At 46.2% G+C, this 27,888-nt stretch overlaps 1 protein-coding gene across 3 annotated transcripts in view; it reads right to left on the bottom strand.

Moving 5' to 3' along the window:
* Positions 1-27,888, bottom strand: part of RWDD3 (RWD domain containing 3) — a 398,702-nt gene that overhangs the window by 23,606 nt on the left and 347,208 nt on the right. For all 3 annotated transcript variants that reach the window (XM_085601850.1, XM_085601849.1, XM_085601851.1), the window contains one exon: positions 14,128-14,612. In XM_085601850.1, coding sequence (XP_085457976.1) covers positions 14,128-14,612 — 485 coding nt within the window. The remainder of the gene's footprint in view (positions 1-14,127; positions 14,613-27,888) is intronic.

Genomic DNA, 27,888 nt, shown 5'->3' with positions numbered 1-27,888 from the left:
CCACATGTATACCATCCGCCAACGGGATTCCCCACTCCAGCCCGTGTGTCCTGAGAATCGCAGCGAGCGGCTCCATGGCCAGCGAAAACAGTAATGGGGACAGTGGGCAGCCCTGACGGGTGCCCCTGCGGACTCGGATGGCAGCTGAGAGGAGGCGGCCCGTGCGGACTCGGACTGTTGGCTTGGCGTAAAGCAGGTCTATCATGGCGCGGTATCCACCCCCCAGTTGATACTTCTCTGTAACTGCCCGCAGGTACGGCCACTCAACTGAATCGAAAGCTTTCTCCAGATCCAGTATCAGGCATCCCGCTCTCGGCCACTGTTGTGTAGCGTATTCCTGTACTCTGAAAAGGCGGCGTATGTTGTGGGAAGTGTGGCGGGTGGAGACAAATCCATTTTGGTCTCGGTGCACCAGGGTGGGTACATGAGGGGCCAATCGCCTAGCTAATGCAGAAGCCAGGATTTTATAATCCGTGTTCAGTAGCGCCAGTGGGCGGTAAGAGCCCACTCGCGTGCTATCCTTGCCCGGTTTTAGTATAGAGACTAGCGTGGCCTCATTTAACGTAGGGGGCAGAGTGGCATCCTCCACTGCCGCGTTGTACATTCTCAGCAGTTCTGGGACGAGAATGTCCGAGCCGGCCTTGTACAGCTCAGCCGGCAGCCCATCCGGGCCCGGCGTTTTGCCGTTAGATAGATTAAAGATGGCTTCCCGGAGCTCGTCTGGCTCCAGTGGGGCGCCCAGCGCGTCCTGTTGCGCAATAGTCAGTTGCGGCAGTAGCAGAGGGGAGAGGTAGTCGGCTATATACGGGTAGGGGACTGCTAAGCGGGAGCGATACAGTTCGGCGTAGTGGGCAGCGAAGACATCGTGTATTCCAAGTTGTGTGTATGTCAGCTCCCCCCCCCCCCTGCCCGCACAGTCGCCACCGGGGTCGAGCGGGTTTCTTGAGAGATCAGCCACGCTAAGAGTTTGCCAGGTCTGTCGCCAAGGTGATGCGTTCGTGCCGAGTGCGCGGCATAATTGACATTTCGGAGTCGCTCTAAGAGGTGTGCATGTTCCGCGCGGGCCTCGTGCAGCGGGTCCTCGTCACCGTCCACAGCCCCCTCCTCCCTCGTCAGTAGGTCCGACTCCAGCCTAGTGAGGTCCCATTCCAATTGGTGCCGCACGTGCCCCTGTGCATGCAAGCAGTGCCCCCGGAGTACTACCTTGAAGGCGTCCCACTCCGTCTGTGGAGTGGATGCCGTGTCATCATTCTCCTCAAAGTATTGCGCGGCGCGTGCAAGCAAGGCATCTCGGAAAGCCGCGTCCAGCAACAACGCAGGTTGCAGACGCCATGTGGGTACCGGAGGGTGCGGGCGTGCCCAGGCTATAGACATGAAATGCGGGTTGTGGTCTGAGTGCGTGCGGCCCATGTATTGTGTGTCCGTCACGTGGGGCAGAAGGGCAGTAGACGCCATGAATCGATCTAGTCGGACATGCAAGTCGTGTGCGCCAGAGTAGTAGGAATACGTCCGTGTCCCCGGGTTGCGCAATCGCCAGACATCGTGTAGATCCCATTGTGTGGCCCATTCTAGTAGTGCCTTCGTGGCTCCCCGTGTAGAGGCATTAGCGGGGGGTGGGAAAGAGCGATCCAACGTGGTATCGAGAGTGCAATTATAATCGCCCCCTATTATCCACGATGTTGTATGCCAAGTTGCCATGATCGCCGATAGCCGCGCTAGGAAGCTTCCTTGTTCTACATTGGGGGAATAGAGGGACACCAGCGTGAGAAGCTGGCCATCCAGCCTGCCCTGCGCAGCCGCATATCTGCCCTCCCGATCTACCACTACTTCCGTGGCTTCCCAAGGAGTCCCAGGGCGGACCCATATCAGTGTTCCGCGAGCGTAAGAGGAGTATTCCATTGCGTATAGCTGCCCTCGCCATCTACGGCGTAGCGCCCGCACCTCGGCTCCGTTCAAATGAGTTTCCTGGAGCAGCGCTATGTTGATTTTATGTCGCTTTAGGTATGAGTATATATGATAACGTCTGGCCGGTGTGTGCATTCCCCTGACATTCCAGGTGCATATCTGTACATTAGCCATAGTGGTCACATTTATGCGTGCCTCCTCCCCTCCCCCAAGGCGCAGCCCCCAGCTCAAGGGTCCCCCAGCCCCAACAGCCCGCTCCTGCCGAGCAGTCGTGGTAAGTGTTGTGTGTGTAGTGCCATGATCTCCAATAGGGTAAGGGGGTAAGGAAGAGGGGGAATACATAAAGCCTTAACATGGCAACAAATTCCAAAATACCAAAAGGTCGGCCGCACAACAGGTCGCCGTCCAAACACTCAAGTGAGCTTGCAAACTATACAGTCTAATGGGGTTCTTGTGGGTTATAGTCTAGCAGTAATCAAAAACAGTGCAGTCTCGGAGGTTCCCAGCCTCTCTCCCAGGTGTGGTATGCCAGCCTCCGCCGGCCGGCGGACATCCAGTGTCTATCGTTCAACGCCGTGTCAGTCATGCGCCCAGGTATCAGCCAAGTGCGGGCAAAAGTACCAAAGGGGGGGGGGGGAGGGGCGGGTCCCCCTCCAACCAGTTCATGGTGCAGCGGGCTGGCTACAAAACGCTGTGGGGCACGCCCGTGTCCCTGCAACTTGTATTGGTGATTCACGTGTGTATGAGTAGAAAATGTACTTACAGTGGCCAGTTCCGTGTTCGAGCTTCCCAGAGCAGCAACAGCGTGGGCGCCAGCAGGTCCAGTGCCACCCCACGGACAAGTGGGGGCAGCTGCACAGGAACTCAAGTGGGCTCCTGCCACGCGGCAGGTGACGGTCTGCTCCCAGGCTCCGTCAGCCGAAGAGATCCACCGTCTGCGGCGTGACCTCCGGGGGCGCCCCAGAGCTCTGCGTATCCGGGATGCCGTAAATCGCCTCATCGTCTGTGGATGACGCTGCCGGGCTAGCGCCCAGGCGGAGCGATGGCGCCGGGGAGTTGCTGAGTGCCGCCACTCTGCGCAAGGCGTCTTGCTGTTCCTGGTGGACCAGGGCCGCCGGCGGGGAGTGGCTTATCGCTTCATGTGCCAGCGGTGGCGTAGGTGATCTTCGACGGCGTCGCCTCCCCGGCCCCCTGGGCCTCATCGCCGCAGCAGCTCCCGGCGCTCTTCGCGGCGCATCGGGCATTCCTCCATCCAGCCAGGCCTCCGCTTCCTCAGAGCTCGCGAAGAAATGCGTTTTGTCACGTACCACCACCCGTAGCTTGGCAGGGAAAAGTAGCGAGTACTTGAGGCCAGCTTCGCGCAGTCTTCTTTTTACAGCCAGGAAGGAATGTCTCTCTCTCTGCACCCGTGCTGTGTAGTCCGGGAAGAACATCACCGCAGCGTTGTCTATGGTGATTACCCCCAGGTTCCTGGCCTCTCGTAGTATGGCGTCCCGGTCTCAGTAGTTGAGCACTCGAAGAAGAAACGGCCGGGGGTGAGAACCCGGGGGGAGCGGCCGCGTGGGCACACGGTGGGCCCTCTCCACCACAAAGTGGGGGGAAAGCGCGCCATCTGGCAGCAGGTCTCGCAGCCAGTCCTCTACCTTGCGGGCGGGATCCACTCCTTCCCATCTCTCCGGGATGCCCACTAGGCGGATGTTGTTTCTTCGTGCCCGGCCTTCCGCATCTTCAGCCCTGCCCTCCAAGAATTCCAGTCTGTTAAGGAGGTCTTTCACCTTTGCGTCCGTCTGTATCGCCCTTGGTTCGATCACTGCTACCGCGTCTTCCAGGGTCTTAGTACGATCTTGTAACTTTTTGTGATCGGCTCGGAGGTGGGTCAAATCTATCGCCACGCTGTCAATTCTGTTCTCCAGAGAGGCGCGCGTCTGCTGGAGCGACTCCTCCATCCGCTCCATGACCGCAAGGACACTGTCCAACTTCGCCGCCACCTGCTCGGCATCCATCCCGTGTGCCGTCTTCACCTGGCTTCCCCTCGCCGCTGCAGTTCCCGGCCCGGTGCGTGTTCGCGCCCCTCTAGGCATGGAGCTGGCGGCGTGCGCAAAGCAGTGTCTCCTGTAGGTGTATGGTGGGGGCCCGTCGCGTGCGACAATTCACCCCTGCATCTCCGGGGTTGTCTTTACGGGCCGTGCGTCGCCGCCAGGCGCCAGGGCTCGGTGTTCCGGATCGCCGGATCACATGCACCGCGTCCCAGCCGTCGCGGGTCCAATGTCTCCGAGCAGTCCTCTGCACGGACGTCCGAGGGCACCCTACAAGAGGGTCAGGACGGGCGTGCGGCTCTTGTCCACTCCGTGCTCATAGATCGCCGCCGCAGCGGTCTGAGGCGCAGAACCGGCGCTATGAGGTCCGGGTCCACACCCGGCAGCGTTCTCTCTGGATCTTCAGGAAGGGGCAACAAGCGCCGCAGGCCGTAGCAATGCCGCGTCTCCTGTCTGGGGCAAGTCCGCTTGCAGCGTCCGGAGGCGGGCAGGGGATCAACAGGGCAGAGGCCAGACCCTAGTGTAGCAGTAGCTAGGCCAGAGCGGGGGGGCGAGTCCTCTGTGTCCCTGCGCAGATCCCGGGATCCTTATCGCCTTCTTGGTTCTCCGCCCCTCCCCAGAGGCAGCGTGGCCCTGCAGCAAGTCGTGGGCATGTATTTATGGGCAATAGTGACTAGGCCCCCATCCATTGACTCACTGTATGCGGAGCGCCGCAGCCGATGTCCACGCGGCCGCTCCAGGTCGCTCCCGGTTCGTCTGTGGGGGAGGGGCGGGGGGGGGAGTCTCCAGATGCCCCCTGTCGCTATGCCCTCTCCATGTGGGCTCCTCTGTGATGGTCGCGGGCTCCTTCGCGGTGCCGCGAGGCGTCCTCCGCAGGCCGCAGCTCAAGGCCAGGGGTGGTATGCAAAGCCGCGGGCTCGCGTAGTCCGCGTTCCCAGGCGCAGGCTCAGCTGCGCGGTCACAGGCTCGTCGTCGGCGCCGGTGCGGGGCTTCGCCACCGATCGGCCTCAAAATCGGCCAGTGCAGGCAGCAGGTGCCGGAGCAGGTCCGCCGGCAGCAGCGGGCCGCGGAGAGGATCGTGCAGCGGAGAAATGACCCAGGATAGGGAGGCTCAGATGGGAGCTCTACCCGGGCACGTCCGCTCTCATTGCGCGGTAAGCCACGCCCCCCCATTCTGTGATCTAGATCCATAGTGACCTGGTAGCATAGTGTAATTTAGCGTCCCTATGCAAACTAGGGTTCTTTGCGGCCATCTAAGGCTGGCTTCAGAGCCTGGCCTCTCAGTAAAGAGGGATGCAATGTGATTCCTTGGAGAAGGTAAGGTGTGACCCTGAAGAGGCAGGAACTGGGTGGTCTACTCCATAGCACCCCCTGGTAGTATGGAGGTTGTCCATGAGGAGTAAGCAGGTGGTGGTTTGCGTCCCAATTTTTATTGATGGGGCAGAATGAAACCTGGAGGAGTGCCAGAAGCAGTGGTGGTTGGCATGGACCCTGAGAAACAGATAGATACTGCATTGTCTGTGGTTGCCTTGTGGACTGTGGCCCAGGTCCTGTTCTCTTAGGGTAGCAACCCTGAGACAGAGAAAGTAAGGACTAGGAGGCAGGTTTCACCTGCAGCAGTGAGGCTAAAGGAGGGTAGTAGGAGAGTTGGCCATGCTTAAAAAGAATTACTGAGAAACATTTTCAACTCATACCAGGCTCTTGCCGTCTGTATTTATCCATACTTATTTTTTGCCATCTTCTTGGTATTTATCCATATTTATTTTGTGTTTTGTGAACAGATGATGTGATAACTTGTATGTTTCCACATTTACTTAAGATAGACGTGCACTCATAATTTGATGCCTGTCGTGTTTTAGCAAATTACACTGCCAAAATAATATAATACAAACATCAAACAATTGTCATAATAGCACAAATACCTGTTGAGAAATGCAACAATTAATGTAACCAAATCTCAGCGAGCTTTATAACTCCCTATGCTGGCAATGTGTACAGCTACTGGCCTGAAAGTCAATAATCTCAGCATAGCCATAGACAGTCCCCCAAAAGTAGCCAATTATCTGTATTTTTCCACTTTTAAAAGTAGTTACAGACAGGATATACAATGTTTTCTGTCTGTAGTTATCTGTAAAAATCCATAAAAACGGAAAACAGGGAGCCCTAATTATGAGGAGTACTAAGTTCTAGAACTTTTTGGAAGGGGGGGTCCTCATGCCTGAAAACTTTTGACGGGGGGGTCTCGGCATCCAAAAGTTTGAAGACCTCTGCTCTAGGGCTTCCCTCTCTAGGGCCATCTGCTGCTTTATGAGGGTAAACTGAGCTTGCTCATACTTCAGCAGTCTCTCTCTCTCTCCTCTCCTGGGAGGTTTCCCTCCCTCTGTGAGAAGAAATAGAGGTCTCTACAGATGAGGTAGACAGGACAGACTCCCTTGAGAGAGATCTATCCCTTCTAACCCTACTTTCAACACTTCCTGGAGGGACGAAGAGGGGAGCATTGTTCTCATCCTCATCATCCACATCCAGTTGGGCTGTGTTCACCAGATCCGGATCATTGTCATCAGTCTGGTCAGCAGCAGAGTTTGGACCAGGGGGAGTTCCACCCCCAGATCCACCCTCAACTGCTGCCCCACTCACTCTGCCTACCGCTTCAGGCCCACTAGGCCCTGAGAGATCATTCAGCCTGAGTATCTGCAATATATGCTGGGTGGTTGGGCTTTTGCCTGTCTTCAGCTTCCTAATGGAACATAAGGCCCTAAGCTGAGCAAAGGTGAGATCCTCATATTTATAGGGTAGAAGCCCACTGGCTTCTGGAAGGTACCCACTGGCTCCTGGCTGATTAGACATTACTAGTGTGGTGTGGTGTATTGCACTACCTACACTAGTGTGGCCTACTAAACTCTCTAGAGTTGTAGAAAGGGTGTGCTAAGCCCTTGACACACAACTCTAAGTTCAGTAGAACTTACTGTATACTAAGCTTGATATTATATGTACGTAAGGTACCTTTCAGTTGATCAATTCAATTGAGATAATCTGGTAAAACAATAGCAAGCTAGAATCCCACACGCTGCACACCAATGTGAGAAGTTGGCCTGATATATGCTGTCCACTAGTTATAGTGGGCACCTTGTATCAGTCCAAACAACCCCTTATGGTGATTTGGTTAAAGACAACCTTTATTGAAAGCTATGCTAGTGGTAGCTATGGAGAGCAGCCTTCAGCCTAAGTCTTGAAGGAATGTAAAGCAGCTTGTTTTACCAGTCTATGATCTCTTGAATGATCCAATGAAAGAACAACCACACCAGGTATATATTTAAAATAAATGTATTTAGGTTAACACACACCCCTCTAGTCTCTTTATGAGACTGGGGTTCGAAGTACTTAATTTACAAGTGAGCAAGCATCAGTAATAGCACAAATACACGTTTGGGCCCTAGGGGCGTACCAAACCATATACCAAGAAAAGTGGTATAAGAACCACGACTGAACTAGACACAAGGCCTAGAGCCTGTAGAAGTGCTTGAACCACAAGGAACCACCCAAGGTAGTGACACAGGAGACCCACGGGGGACGAGTGCAGTGGGAGAACACAGCCGCGAATCGCGTTAACTTCTATGGGGAAGTCGCGGTTGGAAATTAAGAGTTTAAGGACACTTAGAGGATGGCTACGAGCGAACACTTTTGGACTTAGAGGTGTCTAGGTCCAACACCCACGGGAGCACCGGAGTACTCGAGTTACCTCACCCAGGAAAGCCGGGTGCATAGGTGTCTTTTGGTGTCGGGTCGCGTCGCTGTTTTCAATGGGAGCTGGCAAAGAAGTGCTGCTGCCGTGAAGAAGAGAAGTTTCCGGAGAGATCCAAGCCTGGATCGAGGATGGAAGGAGCCTGAAAGCAGAAGGGACAGAGTCTGGGTCACTTACCAGTGACCAGGGGCACGACAGTCCAATGCCCACAGATGTCGGGTGCTTCAGGTGAGTTGACGGGTGTCTTGACTCTTTAGCCACGAGGTACAGGAGGCGTCGACGACGACCAGGAGCTGGATTCGAGCTGTCCCACGAAGTCTGTCGAGCGCTGCAGTGTCGTCGACCAGATTGGACCCAACAAGCCTGGGCAACGGAAAGTCACGTGAAAATAGAAAAAGGACGTCGGTGCAGACCAGCAAGGTCTGGGGGACTCACCCAGCGAGGGTAAGTCGGGGCACGTCTGGACCAACCAGGAAAGCCCAATCAGAAGAGGAGTTGCCTTCGTGGGGACCCACTAGCCAACGGGCTATCGATCGCGAATGAGCCTTGTGCAGTCGCACTGGAAACTGGCCCACGGGTCACTCGTGTAGTGGAGGCCAGAGATCTTCGGTGCTGTAGATGCCCAAGGCTGGGGCTACTCGGAGCCCAAAGCACAACTTCGAGGAAGACCAGGAAGATGATGGACCGGCAAAAGTTCATGGTGTCCAGGGGTCACGGTTCCACGTCACCCACGATAGCCACGGGACTCAGCTGTGCTGTGGACTCAGGGTAGCCTCGGGGCAGTCTGGAAATCCACCTCTGGTGATGCAAAGACTTCGGCATCCGGCGGGAGTTTCAGAGTTGCAGACCGGACAGTTGCTTCTTTGGTGCCTGCCAAGCAGGGGAGTCACTCCTTGACCCCAAGGGAGATTTCTTCAGTCTTCTAGTCGAAATAGAAAGTCAAAGGTCCAGGATATATGTTGCAGAGTTTCGTCCAGGGTAATCTAAAGTCGCAAGGACTGGGTTCCCATAGTTATACTAAGTTTGGGGGTTGGACATACTCTAGGGACCCACCTATGGGAGGGTTTGGTTACACCCATTTCCTTTGTCCAGTTTTGCACCAGAGCAGGGGCAGGTAGCATTTGCAACCAGTTTGAACTGACTGGACACCAAGTGTGCCCCCAGTGCAGGACTTCAAAGCACCAGAAAGTGCTCCCGCCCAGCCCCAATACACATCTGCCTGTCTGGGGAGGTGGTTACACCTTCCTGGAACAGGAAACCTATTGTCCAGGCCTCCCCTGCCGGAGTTTTGGTCAGCAGCAGGAGGCCAGACCCATGTCTGTGGTAGTGGCATCCATTTTGTGATGCCAGGGCTTTAGAAAGTCTTTACCGGGTAGACCAGTGTGAACATGTCTCTCCCTCTAGAAGGGTGGAATGCTACCACCGCCGCCAGAACTGGCGGGGTGATAGTATTCCAAAGCGTTTGACACCAAACACAACATGTTTCCGTGCAGCCAGTCCAAAGTTAGCATTTACCGCGAGGTTATAATGCACTTAAGAGTATATGGTTTGGCTGCACCACAAACAGTATTAGAGGAGGTACTCCGAAAGCTGCAGAGGGGCTCTGCTCATGCAGGGGCACCCTCTCACATAAAAACCAAGCACTCTGCTTCCAGGATTGTTAAGGCCTGCCAAAGGAGTGACTTATAGGTTTTATATGTGTGTGCAATGGTAGTGATATAAGTAGCCTATACCACAGTAAGGGGTGCAGGCACCACCTTCCCCAGGCTGCAGTAGCAGACATGTGGTGTCATTTTGGAGTGCTTCCCAGGGGTGGCATAATAGATGCTTCAGCCCCTGGTAGGCCTCTGAGGTACCTATGCCCTAGGTACATAGTATACCATACACTAGGGGCTTATAGGGCACTCCAGAATCCAATTAGAAATGTACCTAATGTACATGGAAACCATTTTAGAGAGGAAGCAGCTAGGCTGGGGTCCTGATTAGCAGGGCCACAGCCAGACTAAGGTCGAAAAACAGTGAAACACCCGCAAAAAGTGGGGGTACCCATGTGAAGCAGAGCCTACTCTCCAACAGTACTTGTAATCAAGACCCAGCTAAAGACAACCTCTTTAAGTTACGACAGGTGAACAAATGTTTGCAGCTTCTACATACAAATCATCTCTAATGCATACTTGTCATGACAAATAATTAAATATAGATCATTGGAGGAAGATGATAGAGAGACCAGGATTGAAATTAGACTATCGAATAAAAAATGGTTGAGTGGCCAATGTAAACATCTTATGTCAAAAATCATTCCAGACATAGGTTTCATACAACGCACATTGGCAGACCAATGGTGAGGACCAAAAGATGTCAGAAGCAGAGAACCAATTTCAGAAAATCTAGGAAATTGCATTTGATGGACGGTTTTAGCATGAATGCTTTTATGAAAATGAGCACTTATAGAAATTGTTGAAAGATGACTAAATCAAACAGGGACTAGAGATCCTGTAAGAATGTGTGTTAGTCCACCACTACAGATGGCACACAAAGCCTATGAATGACAGTTGGCTCACTAACGAGGATCTTTGGAAAATTACTGAGCATGTCATATTAGGTTCATTTTCTTTGGCTCTAAAAGCATGAATATAAGAGCAAACTACCAACTTATGTGGAAATGTGACATAGTCCTAAGAAAGAAAGATGGGAGGATACAGACCAATATCTTCTTTGTGAAGGACTTGTTTGCATGTGAAACAAAAGAAAATGAAGTGAATTGGTAGAAGAGACAGAGGATGATGACTTAAACGGTTATTCTCCAAGGAAAATAATTCAATTCAGAGTAAACAATGACTCTAGAGCAACGTTTTGGCAACAATGTCAAAACAACCATAAGATGACGTTGGAGATTTTTTTTGATCATAATATAGGAACAAATTAGCCATTCAAATGTATCTTCGATTTGGAAACTAATGGATTTAATGAATGAATATTATTAATCCTGGGGGCCACATATGGTTTCAAGGATGCTTACAAGTTTCTCCTAATTGTTTAATCATTGTTTATTTTTTATACAATGAAAATGCCACATCAACCAAATCTAAATATATAAATTATTGTCTTTATATAGTACTGATAAAAAAATGCTACACAATTATTCAATAAGCAACCAGATCACAAAACACATTATTTTGATAGCCCAGACGTTTTAGATAACATTTGCCACCCATATCTAGATACTGGTAGTTGTATTACTCTTACAGTTGTACAAAAGTAAGTATATCTCTAATTATTAGTATGTTATACCTTCTGAACAGGAATCACCTATTTATATCCACTTAATCAGTGCATATGACACTAAAATACTCAGCCTCCACAAGATCTATAAGGCACAATTAAACTATTAGAAGCTCCATATTGTATACCTTAGGTAACTTGGTTGACTTGATTATTTAAGCCAGTAACTTAACAGGAGTAACCTTTTTCTTGATTGTGAAATAGTACAATAACCCTAGGTTATATTAATCTCCTTCTCAAAGGAGACTGGCTTTAGTGTTTGGAAATATACTCACTGAATATGCATTCATATTCAGTTGGATGAAGATCTTTAGGGTGGAGTCGGTGAGAGCTGTACCTTTAGTCGTAAAGTACAGCAAACTGGAATTTGAGAAGAACTTTTCAAATGTTGCCAATGAAACATTTCCCCAACCACTGACAGTATAACTCAGCAGTTTTCTATCAGCATGATGTGCCACCCATCAAAGGAAGGACTTCCTGCAACTAGAAACCAACAACAGACTTCAAAGTATGATGGGCTGAGACCTGGGTGGGAAGGGGGCTGGAGTTCTGGAGTAGCTATGTGGAAAGCGGTATGGCTCAAAGGGACCATAGCAGGAATGGAAGAGAGCAGTGTGGCAAAAAGCATAGAAGAGACGGAGGTGAACAGAAGATGTGCATGGTGGGGACCCTTATTAAGGACTGTATCGGAGTATGGGAAGTCTAATTGTGACCTCTCGCAGTAGACACTGTCCATCAATGTACATGAATTTTGCGAATGTTTCAATTTGAAATCCTTGTGATTTTTTTTTTAACCTTGAAATTGTATTTCTACAAACTTCACAACTTTGTGCAAACGCACTTTAGAGCCCAAGGTGGAATACCAATCAATGGTATTCACTGTGATTGAAGTATGAGGGCTTTAGCCCAAACTGATAACACACCTTGATAAATAGCTGCTTACTGGAACGATGTGCCTTCAAATCTCTATGGTAAGTTTATTTACCTTCACGGTGGAAGCCTTTGCCTATTGCCATTAGGGTTATTTGATTCCACGATACTAATTCTGGTCCGTGACCACAGAAATAAAATACAGTCCACTAATCATCTTTTAACCTTTCTAGACCAAATACCATTTGTAGGTTAAGTCAAAGACTGCTTCAAAAATTGAATGTGAAAACATGTTAGACCTGTCATCCTTAAGGTGGTCTTTCCCCAGACTGTTTGCCTTTTGCCTCCACGTTTTGCGAATTCTTTTTGTTGGCCTTAGTACTCTGAGCACTTTACCACATTTAACCAGTGTTAAAGTGCATGTGCTTCTCTCCTAAACATGATGACATTGATGTATACCTGATTGCCATATTTGATGTACTGCTAAGTCAATTGAAATGTGGTATACCATAAACCCAGGGCCTTTACTTCAAATGCTACTTGAGGGCCTGCAGCACTAACTGTGCCACCCACATAAGTATCCTTTAAAACCTGTCTCAGGCTTGCCACTGCAGTTCCTGTGTGTGCATTTTAGTGCCACTTCGACTTGGCATTTAATACTACTTGCCAGGCTTCCAACTACCCTTTTATTAGATATAAATCACCCCTAAGGTAAGCCCTAAGTAACCCTAAGGGCAGGGTGCTATTTAAGTAAAAGGTAGGGCATGTACCTCTATGTTTTACATGTCCGCGTTGTGACAAACAGCCTATTTAATTTTTCACTACTGTAAGGCCTACTCCTCTCATAGGTTAGCATTGGGAATTCCTTAAATCACTTTTAAGCTATAATTAATGATTGGAGAGGAGTTGCTTTTTCATGTGTCATGTGTTTGGAATGGTAATGATAAATCCTCCTTACTGGTGCAGTTGGATTTAACAGTACGGTTTTAAAAATGTCAAATTTAGAAAGTGGATATCTTTCTTCACTTACTGCTCTGTGTGCATGACATACTATCTACAACACATGTCTGAGGTGAATGGCAGCTACACTTTGTTCATTTGCTTTAAGCAGCCACAACACAAGACTGATGGTGTGTCGGATTACCCATCCACATACATCTGCATTCTGATGGCCTTGCCTGGGCAGGATGGAAGGGAGGGGCTAACATTTCACTTGAATAGGCAGTGTCCTGTCCCGACACAAAGGACTGATTACTCCCCCCACCCCATCCCCCCAAGAAGTCTGGCAGATAGGACTAGGTTGAAAGGGAAACTTGTGCACTTCAGAGAGCTGCTTTGAAGTCAACCCCATATCAAAGGCATTTTGGGGAATAAGTACTGGATCTCTGACCCCATCAAATCAGGAACTTCCGGATCTTGGACAGAACCTATGTAAGAAGGACTGATGTGCTGTTTAAATGATTCATCTTTGGACTGAAGATTTGGAATGCCTGCTTTTCTCTTTGTGTTACCCTGCTGCCTCCTGCTCTCTGACTCTGCTGAAGGTTGAAAAAACAATTCGTCTATCTCACAACACCCACTTGCACTTCCCAGCACCCTATCTGCTGCCAATATAGCAGCAGATAACCATATTTTAATAGATATGCAACCATTAAAATGGCCACCTGGCACGCCGCAGCGCACCATAACTAAAAAAGAAGCAGATAGCCATCTTTTAATAATTTTACAACCATTGAAGGTTTGTGCACATGCACAGTAGCCATCTTGGAATGCTTTTCTTATAGTTTATGAGGAAGTGTTCCAAGATGGTTGACACGCATGTGCACGCACAGGGGAGATATTGGATTTCTTTTGTTTTTTATAAACCATAAAAATTCTACTCCAAGATGGCCACCGTATGTTCACCCATGTGCATGTGCCTGCATGGCAGCCAACTTTATGTTATATTCATAAGTGATGGCGAAGATCTATTGGTTTTGCCAAAGCTACATCAATGAATATAAATCCTTTGCAGAACATCTCCACAAAGAACTAAGGGATTTGTTCCTTTTCAAATTGTGTGGGAGATTATGGCTACCTTAAAATTACAATGAGTACAAACATATGCAAACAGTTGTTAAATGGCTCAAGTTCGGTCTTCTACAGGTGCATGGTGAGTTCAGATAATTGCAGAAAACATTGCATTACTAAGACAACCAACGATAAAAACACGTCACTTTATTTAAGAAAAAAGAAAACAAATTTAAAAACAATAGTTAACACAAAATTACAAATAGAAATCTCAACATGTACCTTAATTCTGTCTTTTTCGCCTTGCAGAAGAATTAGTATCAGCTTTCCCATAAACATTAGTCTCCCGCTTAAGCTTAAATCAGAAGCCCATTTTTCAACTGTTCTCACGTATTTGGATTTTGATCTCATATGATCCAATTGCAAGAGCACCATCCACGTTCTACTTTCTTGCATGTCAACTGGACCAGAGCCTTTTGAATCAGAGCAAGGCACATCTAACTGCCCAAGGATATCATCCAGGTTCTGCTGAATCCAGAGAACCAGCTCATGTATCATGGGTTCACATAAGAGTTCTTGTGCCCGTTCAAGCAATTTTCCTTTTAATGCATTACACTGTGATCTTGTTAGCTCCTCCGAAACCACAGATATACTTGGTGGACATTTTGGATAGGTGGCAGGCAAGTGAAATGTAAGCTTTAGCAGTATCTCTGAATCTAAACGTCCTTTTGCACGTGTCTGAATTTTAAGGGTCACGCCATCCGTCTCTGCAAGTAATACAAACATTTTAATCACTAGATTTAACAAGCAGTGTAAACAATGAAAACATACATCCAAATCGCAACTGTTAAACACTTTAATGGTTTATGGTACTGTAAGTTTAACAACAAATCATAAATAGAAATGTATGCATCAGCTGTTAGGAATAAATATATGCTATCAAAATATTGGCAAAACATATCCAGAATGTTAGAACCTTGGTGTTACTAGAAACTTGTCAGATATTTCAAAAAATTATATAACGTGGGACATTGTGGCATCTCCCAATGGAAGGATATTTTGCTTCAAACTCACAAACTATGGGATACGTTATCCTATTTCTACTGGCATAGAGTAATCTGGTCTGAACACTTACCAACCCACACAAGATAAAATCATCATAAAGGCAGGGCCCTTTTTGGGGAAAAAGAGAGCCCACATAGCAAAAGGATGTTGTGATCTCAACTAGTCAGCAGTGAAAAGGAGGTTCATGTTCAAAACACCACGCTTACCGCATAAATATGTTCCTAGAGCTACTCCACCATAACAAGTTGTCAGTTTGTCACAATATATCCACTGAACTTGACCAGGAGGGCAAGCTGCAAACTTGCCTCTATGGGAGCCAGACTCCTGAACTCCTTTTGTGATGCAAATCTGTATACCCCATGCATCCGAGTTGTGGGTTTGTCTTAAAGAACATCCTGTTGGCAGGATATGCTTAATTTAGTTCCCATCCTCTCCCAAATCGAATAAATGTTGCAATATAATGCACCCTGCAAGTAGAATTACCACAAAGCATTCTTAGTTTTCTTTAACAACAAAGGTATAAGAGTCACAAGGAGGTAAAGTGAACTGCAAAGAAACGCATAATTCGGTCAATCGAGATTTGAACTGGTGTTTTGTTTCCACAGACTGTAACTTAAGCAGAAAACGTCATTACCTGTGAGCTTATAGATTTTTTTTCTATGCACTGCGCTAAACGTCTCTAGTGATTCTCAAAAAAGACTACAAACAATTAAAGGAGAGCTTTGGGTGACTGGGCTGTTGATAGAGGCTCCAGCACAAAAAACATGGAACTTCATAAATTAATATTATTTCCCAGCCCCATCATACTTCTTTAAACTTAACTCCCACTGATGTCTTTACTTGTGGAAGATGAATATGAAATGTGAAAGATTAAATGCTAATGAGATTGTAAGAGTGTGTATGACTGTGACAATAAATTAATATGCTGTTTGCACATTAGTTTCATTGTGGGGACATCTATTGCTTTTTGGTGACAATATATATTTTATGGTCATGACAACTTCATATTGCGCATGCAATTTATGACAGTGTACATTATGTAGTATGGTTTTGTATGTGTGAAAACATTTTTGACATCAAAAATAGAGTATGCAGGATTGAAGTGTAGACTGAGTACAGAGAAGGTGGAAGATAGGGTTAAGATAGCAGCTCATTTGGTGAATTTAATGTGTTTTTATTTTGTGCTGTTACAACTATTGACGTCATTATCAAACTTAACTTCCCTTTAACTTTAGCTTTATTTTCTGTGAATTTTACTGATTTTTATAGATTTACTTCTCTTTTAATGGATGAAGTGAGCATCATTTAGAATTTAGTTTTGCTTATATAGATGTTTGCGAAAACTGTGTAGAATTCTGTGTTTTTTTAGCCTATGCACTGGTTGTAAACATCATATAACAGTGGCTTACATATTATAAGTAGATGATACCACACTATCCTGAAGTATTTTTATTTAACTTTACAAACCAATATTAACGTTTGATTGGTTGATGTGTTTTAGGTGATGTTTGTGTACATTGGAGTAAGTTTGATTACGAAACCTAACATACATTGTGGCCTGTGATTGTGTGTGGTAGGTGTCAGAGGTGGGCTGCCAGGGCTAGACCACTGCCAAAAAAGAAATTATCTTTCGTAAACATTGCAGCACCTGCCTTTTGCACACAACATACGTAGAGGCCTGTTGGCCGAGATCTTCCTCCTACCAGTTTTTTGATGTGTTTAGTGTGATGCTTTTGAACACTGAAGTAGGTCTGATTTTTGCACGGTTCTTAAATTGTGGCCTATATGAACATGTGTGCTATGTTTGTCAGTTTTCCCAGCAGCGCAAAGACCTCACCCATGCTTGGTTTACTGTTGTGTTTAATTTTATGCTTGCCAACATTTTGATAATTGTTGCAGCCAACATAAATTACAACCTGCATATGTGTGTGAGTGGCAGGTGTAATAGTTGGGCTCTTCAGGGTGAGGACCGTGCTCGTGGTGAGTTTGATGAGGTGTTTGGTTTGATATTTTCTGAACACTGAACTAGATCTGATTTTCTGCATCCAACATATGTTGTGTGTTGGGTAAAATGTAATTGGTATATGTAAATGTAAAGGGATATGCCAAGCTAAATTGGATATCCCTTGCCAGAAGTGAATAATAATCAGAATTTGTGCATTCTGGGAACAATATGGCTGGAGAAAGAAAGTGTGTGTAGTCAATGTGAAATTTGGGACCAACTGAGGGTGGGCTTGCACAAACACCAAGTCTGTTGATTGCTTGCCTTAGATGTGAATGATCATAGGAATTAGTGCCTGCTTGGGTCTCATTACGACTTGTGTTGTGAGTATGTATCATAGATGGGAAGTCTGGGACCCTCTGAGTGTGTGTTTCAACATGTTGTTGATTGACATGTCCATGAGCATTGATCACATGGGCATTCTAATTATGCCCACGTTATTAAAAATGCAAAAAGTACAGATGATGGACAGAATGCTGAAGAAATCAAACATTCACCCCAGTCACAGAACTGGGTCAAATCCATTGTTTATTTTCTCACCCTACCACCCCAGTTTAGACATAGCCGTATGCAAATTGGTCTTAACGTTGCTCCCCATGCGAACAGGTCAGCCTGAGCTGCCAAGCCAGGTCCTACCGGGACCAGAAACATGAATCTTGGGACCGGTTTTGGGGTATCACGCCTCATCAGCCAGGCTACCTTGAATCCAGTGGCACAGTGATCATGGGACCCACGGCCGGGCGTACCCTTCCCACCTAGGGAGACAATTGCGAAAAGAACAGATGATGGATGGAAGGGTTTCATCCATCATCTGTTCTTTTTGCTTTTGTTGGATTCGAGCTAGCCTGGCTGATGAGAGGGTCTTCGTCAGGATGTATTGGAGGGGCCACCTTGTGTGGTAACGACAGGGTGTGATTAAATAAAATATTTACCACAAAGAGCTGCTCCTAGTGTGATAACCCAAACGAGTTACAAGAACGTCGTGAGTGTGGGCATCGCACAAAAAGTTACGGACTGGTCTCACACAGCACCTGGTGTCATGTTTCATCATTGACCAGTCCTCGCCCTCTAAAACCTTCGTTTGATAGAGGGCGGGCATATACTTGACGACAAGGATGCACTTCTAAATGACTAAGTGGGGGCCCGTGAGATTGTGAGTGAGGTTAAAAATCATTATAGTAATCAGAAATATATTTTAATGTGACTGAAAACTATATGATATTAAAATGTATGTGACGGTGATTGGGGTAATTAGTGTCCCCTAACCGTCTTGTGAGTGGTCAACATGTTTCTGCCAAAGTGGCCCAGTTGGGTCCATGGCATTCATCAGGACCTAATTATAAATGGGGGCTCCGTTCTTACCAAGCGTTGGTAAGATGCTACCACTGTGTGAGTGTAGCAAACGCCACACTTCACTTCCTAGAATGCTTCCAATGATGAAGCCTATGAAAGAAAAAACATGTGAGAGACGAAGGTTAGTTGGAACTCGCTAGGTCAAATGTGCCTGGAAAGGAAAGAAAGGGAAAACAACGCATGCATTGATTTCTAAGAGTGAAAAAAAAAAGTGTGTATGTGACTTTGTGACACTCTATTTGTGTACGCATTTGTGAGACTTTGAGGCTGGAGGCAGACAATGCTGCCGCCAATCTTACCCTAATCAGATAGACAACTTGTCCCAAGGGGGAAGGGAGCGGAGGGAATCCACTGTTTGTCACTTCTGTAAGAGAGAAACATAGACCCAAGAACTACATCAAACGTGCAGAAGGAGTTGCTGCACAGACTGAGTTGTAAGTCATCTCAAAAGAAACCTTGTTGAGCAAATGTAAATGGAAGACATAGAAAACAAACAGTCATTGTCGCTGATCAGTCGTTTGGGCTGGAATACACACACACACATACACATGCTCATTAGTCTCTCGGTACACCCATACTCTTACTGTGACACGAGTTAGAATGCTCCTGTGTCCTATGCGTCCGCTCGGTCCTCCCGAATGTGAGAAATGGAGGGAGCTGGCGCCGTCTTTTAAAAAGAGGTCCGATCGTGTTAACTGGTCGATTGAGCGCTAAATATTTGCAGGTGCGGGGTTCCCGGTGTCACAAGAGCGCCGAGCCTGTATTAAAGATGTCGGATAAGGGCGTGAATGAGAGAGGGAGCCCCATTAGTGGCGAGGCCGGAGGTATGTCAAACTCCTTCTACGATAGGAGGAGGCGCTGGGGGGCGGAGGCCCGTGAACGGGAGACAGCGCTGTGAGGGGCGTGTAACCTGGTAATTGGTAGAGCCCATGCCTGGTTGTAAGACTACGTGAGACCAGATGTCCTGTAGGTAGTGAGGCTGGGGTCGTCCTAACAAGGAACGTAATTGGGTGACACGCTATTAGGCGGAGTTCTGCATGTTGTTGCCAGCACAATTGTAGAGAGCTATCGCTATGTGCCCGAGCGTCTGTTGTCGTGAGTTGGCATGGAAACGCTGTACGTAGTTGGAGCAGGGACACGTAGCATAAGAGCAGGAGAGGAAAGTATAACCCACAGTTAATCACATAGCTCATATACCTCGCAACCGGGGTGAATATTCGTCATACCGACTGTTCGTGTTTTTAATCGGCGCTATGCACCAGTGAGTGTTTCAATAAAACGAGCACCTCCCCAGATATTCAAAGGATGTTTCACCTGTGTTCCATGTGGTTGGCCCTGCGCAAAGCGTATACATATCATCTTGGTGGGTGACGTGAAGGGCATAAGGGTAGAGAGAGGTGTGATGAATTACATCCCATCGTTCAAGCGGTCCCAGGCGATATAACTGTTATTCATCACGTGAGACTGATGCGATGTGTTGACGGACATATGCCGATGGGCTGTTTTTTTGGAAAAGAAAATGAAAAGGTGAGCAATGCATAGACGCTCCCACCTATTACATTAGTGAGGAGGAATGCTGCAGAGATTGGCAGCTATGGTGTTGGGGTATGTTCATGAACCTCCAACTAAACTGTTGTATTGTATATTAAAGGTGTGTCAACTTGAGCAGATGAACAGAGGTATGTGTTATGGATTTACAATATTAAAAGGGCATATACCAAATTCATATCCCCTTTCTTTAACGTGTAAGCTGCAGCCATGGGATGTAATCATTGAGGCCTTTCTCGTGGGAGCGTAGGCGGTACACCCAACGTTGCTCTCTCATATGGAGGGCTTTAGTGAGGTCAAATTTGCTTTTCTTCATGACCTCAAGAATAGTCCAGCGCAGGTCTGTGTCTTTATGACTTTTTTCGGAGAAATGTCGTGTGAGCTTTGTGTTAGCTTTTTTACACCTGATCGTACTACGGTGCTCATTAATGCGGATTTTTATTTTCCTTGTAGTCATCCCCACATATTGGAGGTTGCAAGGACATGTTAATAGATATACCACATTTTCTGTGTTGCAATTGCTGAACGATCGGAGCTGCCATGGTTTGTTTGTGCCAATGTCCACTTCTTTGGTGTTTTTTGTGAGATTACATGACTGGCATCCGCCGCAGGAGAAATGACCTACTACACGTGGTTGGTCCCAGAGTCTGAGTTGTTCTGTGTTATCATTTGTGGTCATCTGGGCATGGACCAGTTCGTCCTGGAGATTTTTATTGCGTTTGAAGGCAAACAAGGGGGTTTCCCATTGTTTGCCAGCACTGTTTAGTATGTGCCATCTTTTTCTGATAATTTTTTGAACTGAATTTGATGCTGGTGTGAATGTAGTTACACAGACCGGTCTGTTGGTTTTTTCTTTCTCCACGTCCTCCAGAAGTGCCTCCCTTGAGTTGTTTCTTGCTCTTTTGTTTGCCTTTCTCACCATTTTTCTTGGATAATGGCGTTCAATTAATTTCTTCTCAAGATGTTCTGCCTGTTCTTTGTAAGTGTCTTTCTCTGAGCAGTTTCTCCTTATTCGGAGGAACTGACCAACAGGTAAGTTCTGTTTGAGGGCCTTAGGGTGATAACTCTCGTACAAGAGTAGGCTGTTCCTGTCCGTGGGTTTGTTGTGGACCTTAGTTGTTATCCCCTCATTGGTAAGTGTGATATCCAAGTCCAAAAAGATTGCGTGATTCTTATTGATGGTATGTGTGAATTTGAGATGTCTATCTTGCAAGTTCACCCAGTGGACAAAGGCCATTGCGTTCTCTTCTGTTCCATTCCATACAATGAGTACGTCGTCTATGTAACGTTTCCAGATCTTTATGTGGCTTTGAAACGGGTTCACTGCGCTGTTGATGAAGTCCTCCTCAAATTGCTGGACTTATAGACATGCCATACTGGGAGCAAACGTACTCCCCATCGAGGTACATGTTATTTGGTGGTAGATGTCTTGTTCGTATTGGAAGAAATTTTCTGTGAGGGCCAACTCGGCACATTCCATAACAAAATGTTGGGGAGTGATAAAATCCCATCCTCTTCGTAGAATGATATTTTCTACGACTTCCAGTGTTCGTCGTTGTGGTATGCTTGTGTACAGGGCTTCGATATCCATCGTAATAAGCCAATCGTTGGTGGTATCAACCTCCAGGTCTCTTAGGAGGCAGAGGACGTCTTTTGTGTCTTTCAGGTAAGATTGTGTTTCTTTTACAATGGGCCGTAGGAACCAGTCGCAAAATTGCGACAGAGGTTCTAGCACAGATCCAATGCCAGATACGATTGGTCTACCTGGCGGTGGGATTCGACCCTTGTGGATCTTTGGTAGAATATAAAAGCGCGGCATCCTTGGCTCTTCATTGATCAGGAAGTCAGCTTCTTGCCTCGTGATCCAATCGTTACTGAGGGCTCCCTCCACTATGTTCTTAATTTTAATCATGATTGGGCCCGTGGGATCCGTTTGATGTATGGCATAGCTGTTTGTATCCGCTAGCAGTCTTATACACTCATCCCAGAACGTCGTAAGGTCCATAAGGACAATTGCGCCCCCTTTATCGACATCATGGTTATTTTTGAGTGCTTGTAGGGCTGTCCGTTCCTTCCCTGTGAGGTTGTTAAACCCTTTAGTATTCTGGAAGTCAATATTTTCTATATCCCTGAGTACAGCCTGTTCAAATGCAAGTATTTGACATGAGATGTTCTGATTTGGAGGTTGGAGGTGGACTTCTTACGTAACCCGGTTGACTTTTTTCTGTCATCATTGATTTCCGTCGTGTCTCCGAAAAAATCACGAAGTTTGAGTTTCCAAAAGAACTGGGCCAATTCCATGTTGAGAGCGAAGGGGTCATTTCTAGGAGTGGGGACGAAGCCCAAGCCTTTGTTGAGAATGGTTTCTTCGTCATAAGTGAGTCTATGTGTGCTGATATTGACGATGTTAGTTAGTCTCTGCTCGTTGAGGGCATCTCCGTTCTCCCTCTGCTCCTGGTTGTTACCCCTTGCGGTGGTTGTTGGTCCTCCCACTGGACCCTTACGTTTCTTCTTTTTTGTCTGCCCCTCCCTCTGCCCTGAAATAAAAAAGACGGGGGGCCTAAATGATATCCAAAGCCCAGTGGAAAGTAGGGCTGTTGCCAATAGCCAAAGGGAGGAGGTTGTGGTTGAGGTGCTTGCATCAGAGGTTGGTACCCAGAAGGTCTTCCATAGTGTGGTCCTGAGCTCTCATCACTACTGGAATCACTCCTCTCTTCTCCTGAACTGAACGTCCAGTTCTGGGGGGGTGGGTCGGAAACGTTGTTTTCTCCCTGGTTGCTGTGGAGTTGGTTTGTTGTAATGCTCATCCGTTACATATGGGTAGACCGTTTCTTTACTGAACTTCTGTACATCTTTTTTTAATTTCGTTAACTTGGATTGTGTCAGGTATTCTTTATATTCTGAGTGGTCTTTGTTAATTTCGTCCAACTTCTTTTTGAAGACTGAAAGTTGTACTGTAGTTTTCTGTTTGCACTCGCTTTGCTGGATCTCCACTAGGAGAGCATCTGCTAGTTGTCTTGCAGTGTTGATAATAAGGATGAGCCAGTCCTTGGTTCATTTCCACGCAACGCTTGATCAATTAATTCTAAACTCCTTGTTGTTAAGGAATAATCTGGGCTCGTTGGTAACAATCAATCCCCTGGGCGCCGTGTTCTTACAGAGGTACTCTGTCATAAACGCTCCATGGAGAGCTGTACGTATTTGCTCTTTTTTCTTTGAGGATAGTGCTTCCCACTCATCTGAATTTTGTACTGTTTGCGTCACTATGGTTTCTGCTAGTAGAGATGGTGTGTTTAGGATCTCTGCTAGAATTTCTTCCCCGAATGAGAGTTCGGTGTCCATGTTGAAAAATAGGGTAATGTGAGAATAATGCTTAGTCAGATCCTAAGTCTATCCTTTCTATTTATAAGGACAGTGTCAAAAGGATATCTGTAGTAGTTCTTTTCTGTTTACAGAGATCTGTATAACAGAGCAGGTCCCTTTTACTAGGGAGGTAACTCCTTAGTTTGTTCCCACAGCCATCAGCTGTACGTAAGTTAGCACACAAAAAGATAGGGTTAAGATAGCAGCTCATTTGGTGAATTTAATGTGTTTTTATTTTGTGCTGTTACAACTATTGACGTCATTATCAAACTTAACTCCCCTTTAACTTTAGCTTTATTTTCTGTGAATTTTACTGCTTTTTATAGATTTACTTCTCTTTTAATGGATGAAGTGAGCATCATTTAGAATTTAGTTTTGCTTATATAGATGTTTGCGAAAACTGTGTAGAATTCTGTGTTTTTTTAGCCTATGTACTGGTTGTAAACATCATATAACAGTGGCTTACATATTATAAGTAGATGATACCACACTATCCTGAAGTATTTTTATTTAACTTTACAAACCAATATTAACGTTTGATTGGTTGATGTGTTTTAGGTGATGTTTGTGTACATTGGAGTAAGTTTGATTACGAAACCAAACATACATTGTGGCCTGTGATTGTGTCTGGTAGGTTTCAGAGGTGGGCTGCCAGGGCTAGACCACTGCCAAAAAAGAAATTATCTTTCGTAAACATTGCAGCACCTGCCTTTTGCACACAACATACGTAGAGGCCTGTTGGCCGAGATCTTCCTCCCACCAGTTTTTTGATGTGTTTAGTGTGATGCTTTTGAACACTGAAGTAGGTCTGATTTTTGCACGGTTCTTAAATTGTGGCCTATATGAACATGTGTGCTATGTTTGTCAGTTTTCCCAGCACGGCAAAGACTTCACCCATGCTTTAACATGTGTGGTATGTTTGTCAGTTTTCCCAGCAGCGCAAAGACCTCACCCATGCTTGGTTTACTGTTGTGTTTAATTTTATGCTTGCCAACATTTCGATAATTGTTGCAGCCAACATAAATTACAACCTGCATATGTGTGTGAGTGGCAGGTGGACCGTGCTCGTGGTGAGTTTGATGAGGTGTTTGGTTTGATATTTTCTGAACACTGAACTAGATCTGATTTTCTGCATCCAACATATGTTGTGTGTGTTGGGTAAAATGTAATTGGTATATGTAAATGTAAAGGGATATGCCAAGCTAAATTGGATATGCCTTGCCAGAAGTGAATAATAATCAGAATTTGTGCATTCTGGGAACAATATGGCTGGAGAAAGAAAGTGTGTGTATGTGTGTGTAGTCAATGTGAAATTTGGGACCAACTGAGGGTGGGCTTGCACAAACACCAAGTCTGTTGATTGCTTGCCTTAGATGTGAATGATCATAGGAATTGGTGCCTGCTTGGGTCTCATTACGACTTGTGTTGTGAGTATGTATCATAGATGGGAAGTCTGGGACCCTCAGAGTGTGTGTTTCAACATGCTGTTGATTGACATGCCCATGAGCATTGATCACATGGGCATTCTAATTATGCCCACGTTATTAAAAATGCAAAAAGTACAGATGATGGACAGAATGCTGAAGAAATCAAACATTCACCCCCAGTCACAGAACTGGGTCAAATCCATTGTTTATTTTCTCACCCTACCACCCTAGTTTAGACATAGCCATATGCAAATTGGTCTTAACGTTGCTCCCCATGGGAACAGTCCAGCCTGAGCTGCCAAGCCAGGTCCTGCCTGGACCAGAAACATGAATCTTGGGACCGGTTTTGGGGTATCACGCCTCATCAGCCAGGCTACCTTGAATCCAGTGGCACAGTGATCATGGGACCCACGGCCGGGCGTACCCTTCCCACCTAGGGAGAAAATTGCGAAAAGAACAGATGATGGATGGAAGGGTTTCATCCATCATCTGTTCTTTTTGCTTTTGTTGGATTCGAGCTAGCCTGGCTGATGAGAGGGTCTTCGTCAGGATGTATTGGAGGGGCAACCTTGTGTGGTAACGACAGGGTGTGATTAAATAAAATATGTCTGGTGTGTTTTCTCTAACCTGTGTAGGTTTCATGCAGGAACTCACCTTGAGTCACATGATAAAAAGGACTTCGACAGAGTTCCTATGGAGCGAGAAAATATGGCATCCCAGCTCATCATTAGGGTGTTCCAAATGAAGCAACCTTTAATCCATAGTGCACAGAAATCTTCATGTACTTGTGGTAAAATATACAAAAATGTATGCATTGTTGTGAATAAGTTATTTTCCTTGGTTGTGTTTTCTTTCTTTTTTTGTGTTGTTGTTGATCAGTTCTTCGTTTGATCTCGAATTTTTCTTGTTTTTTGTTGTTTATATTAACTGAGGTTCACTGGGTTATCATATTAGAAAGTAATGTCATCCTAGAGGTGTGGCCAGGGAAATGAGCAACTCTTCCTCTGTGGATACTCAAAATTGGTTCTGAGGGCAGCTCCTCTTCTACTGGGATTGGTGTATGGCTGACTAGAGGGACAAAGAGGGGCATGCCCAGGTGTTAACTAAATCTGCCGGTGACACTGTAGGCCTTTTTGAAGTTAATTAAGTTCTTGGGCATGGCTCAGATGGCGATCCTGTTAGAGGAACATAACGCCTCCTAATATCAAAGGCCTTTGTCTCAGATGTGGGAGCACGTTCACAACTCATCAAATGTGAGTCCCCAGACGTTTTCTGGTGGGTCTTGAAAGAGAAATCAATAAAGAGGTCTTTGCATGTAGTAATTATTTTGTCATAATAACTGTGCTTCAAAAACAGAGGTCAAATTTCAGGCCATGTCTTCTGATAAACTGCTTTTTCTTTTAACGTGAGGGTTGGTGTTTCCATTTCCCTCTCTGATTTCAAAGTTAGAGGAGTTTTTAAACTATTTTTTTGTGAACTATGAGAATCTTGCTTGGGTTCAGGGAGTGTGGGAGGAAAAACTGCAGAATGTCATATTTTGCAATAGAAAACAGCATTTAAACAGGTTACAGGGATGTTATAGTGAGGCTCAAATTTCCCTCGTACAAAGCCAGTGAACCTGAGCTAACTATAACTTACACCCCCCGCAATGCAGAGCTTATGACCTCACATATTCATCACTCATGACATGGTCAGTGACATCACTGATGACTTCACTGATTACATCATCAAGAGAGTGTAAGTGTTAAGAGTTTATGGGTGTTAAACATATATAGTAACTTACTCCAAATTTTAATTACTATACTAGGTGCACACCCACTGAATGATACTACTTTTAACATATATTGTGTGAGTAGCTGTGTGACTGTATCCTTGTGTGTATGGGTGTTAGTGGCTGTATGTGTGCATAAGTGGATGTGTGAGAAGCTGTATCAGTGAGTGAGATGCTGTGTGAGTGGCTGTATTGGTGTGAAAGTCTGTATGGGCAGGGGAGCAGATGTGTGAGTGCTTGTTTGGATGTGTGAATGGGTATGTAAGTGGTTGTGCGAGTGACTGCTTGTATGGGTGAATGAATAGCTGTGTTGAAATGCTGTGTGGGTGTGGGAGTGGGTGTGTGAGTGACTGTGTAGGTAAATAAGTGGGTCTGTGAGTAGCTGTAAGGGTGAGACTGTGGCTTTTTGAGTGGCTGTACTGGTGAGTGACTGTTTTATGATTGGTTGTATGGGTGAGTGAATGGTTCTGGGGAAAGAGGTTCAAGTCTCAGCGTAGGTTCTGGGCAAATCACTTAATCTTCATAATCACTTAAAATAAAATGTATCTGACCTATGGAACAGGTAATCCTTCTACAGTCAAAACAGCTCTTAGGCCCTTTTCAGTCTAAGGACGTTTTGCATTAAACTTTTACATGTCCTACTTTTAAATACCATGTACCCTGCCTTATTGGGTATTAAAGGGTTAGGGTGACTAATCTGTCTTTAAAAGGAAGGTTTAGGCCCGTCAAAATTGATTATTTTGATAGCTCAAATTTGCAGTTTTAAAACTGCTCAGACAGGTTATGGTAGTAGGCCTGCAGCCATATTTTGCACTGTGATTCTAATAGGGGCACAATGTGTGTTGCAGTCCACTAGTGACATTTAACTTACCGCCCTGGGCACACTTTGTAGCATATACTGGGGACTCACATGTAAATTAAATATGGCTATTAGGAGTATAGCCAATTTTTACATGTTTTAGAGGTCAGAGCAAATGCAGTGAAATGGGGTTAGTAGAGTCCCAGTGCACGTAGGAAAATCTAGCAAAAAATCGGGGGGGACCTCGCACAAAGGAACATTTTCCTAGAATAACAATACAATTTCCAAGTGTCAACAAAAGACTGTTCTGCCAGCATGTGCAGTGCCTGGATGGCCTAGGGTATAGAAACTGCAGTAAACTCCTTTCATGGCGGTCTTTCTCTAACTAACCCTGGTGCAAGGGCCATTATTTAGCTTGCTTTAGGACCCATCAGTCCCTTGTTACACCACTGAAAAGGGAGTGCAGTATTGTTTCTTGATAACTTTGAAGTATGGCTCCTTTTTTTTCCGAGGGGCTAGATTAAGTAAAAGAACAATTGATGGAGGGAATGCTGGACAATGCAAACATTCACCCCCAGTCACAAGGGTCTGGGTTAAACCCATCATTCTTTTGCTCATCACACCACCCCAGTTTGGACTCAGCCATATGCAAACCAGGCCTGACCCTGTTCCTTGTGGGAACAGTCCAGCCCGAACTGCCAAGCCAGGTCCTCCC

Source organism: Triturus cristatus, chromosome 4_2 (genome assembly GCF_964204655.1).
Source record: "Triturus cristatus chromosome 4_2, aTriCri1.1, whole genome shotgun sequence".
In the NCBI taxonomy this organism is placed as follows: Eukaryota; Metazoa; Chordata; class Amphibia; order Caudata; family Salamandridae; genus Triturus; species Triturus cristatus.
This window is presented reverse-complemented; position numbering and strand designations above follow the sequence as displayed.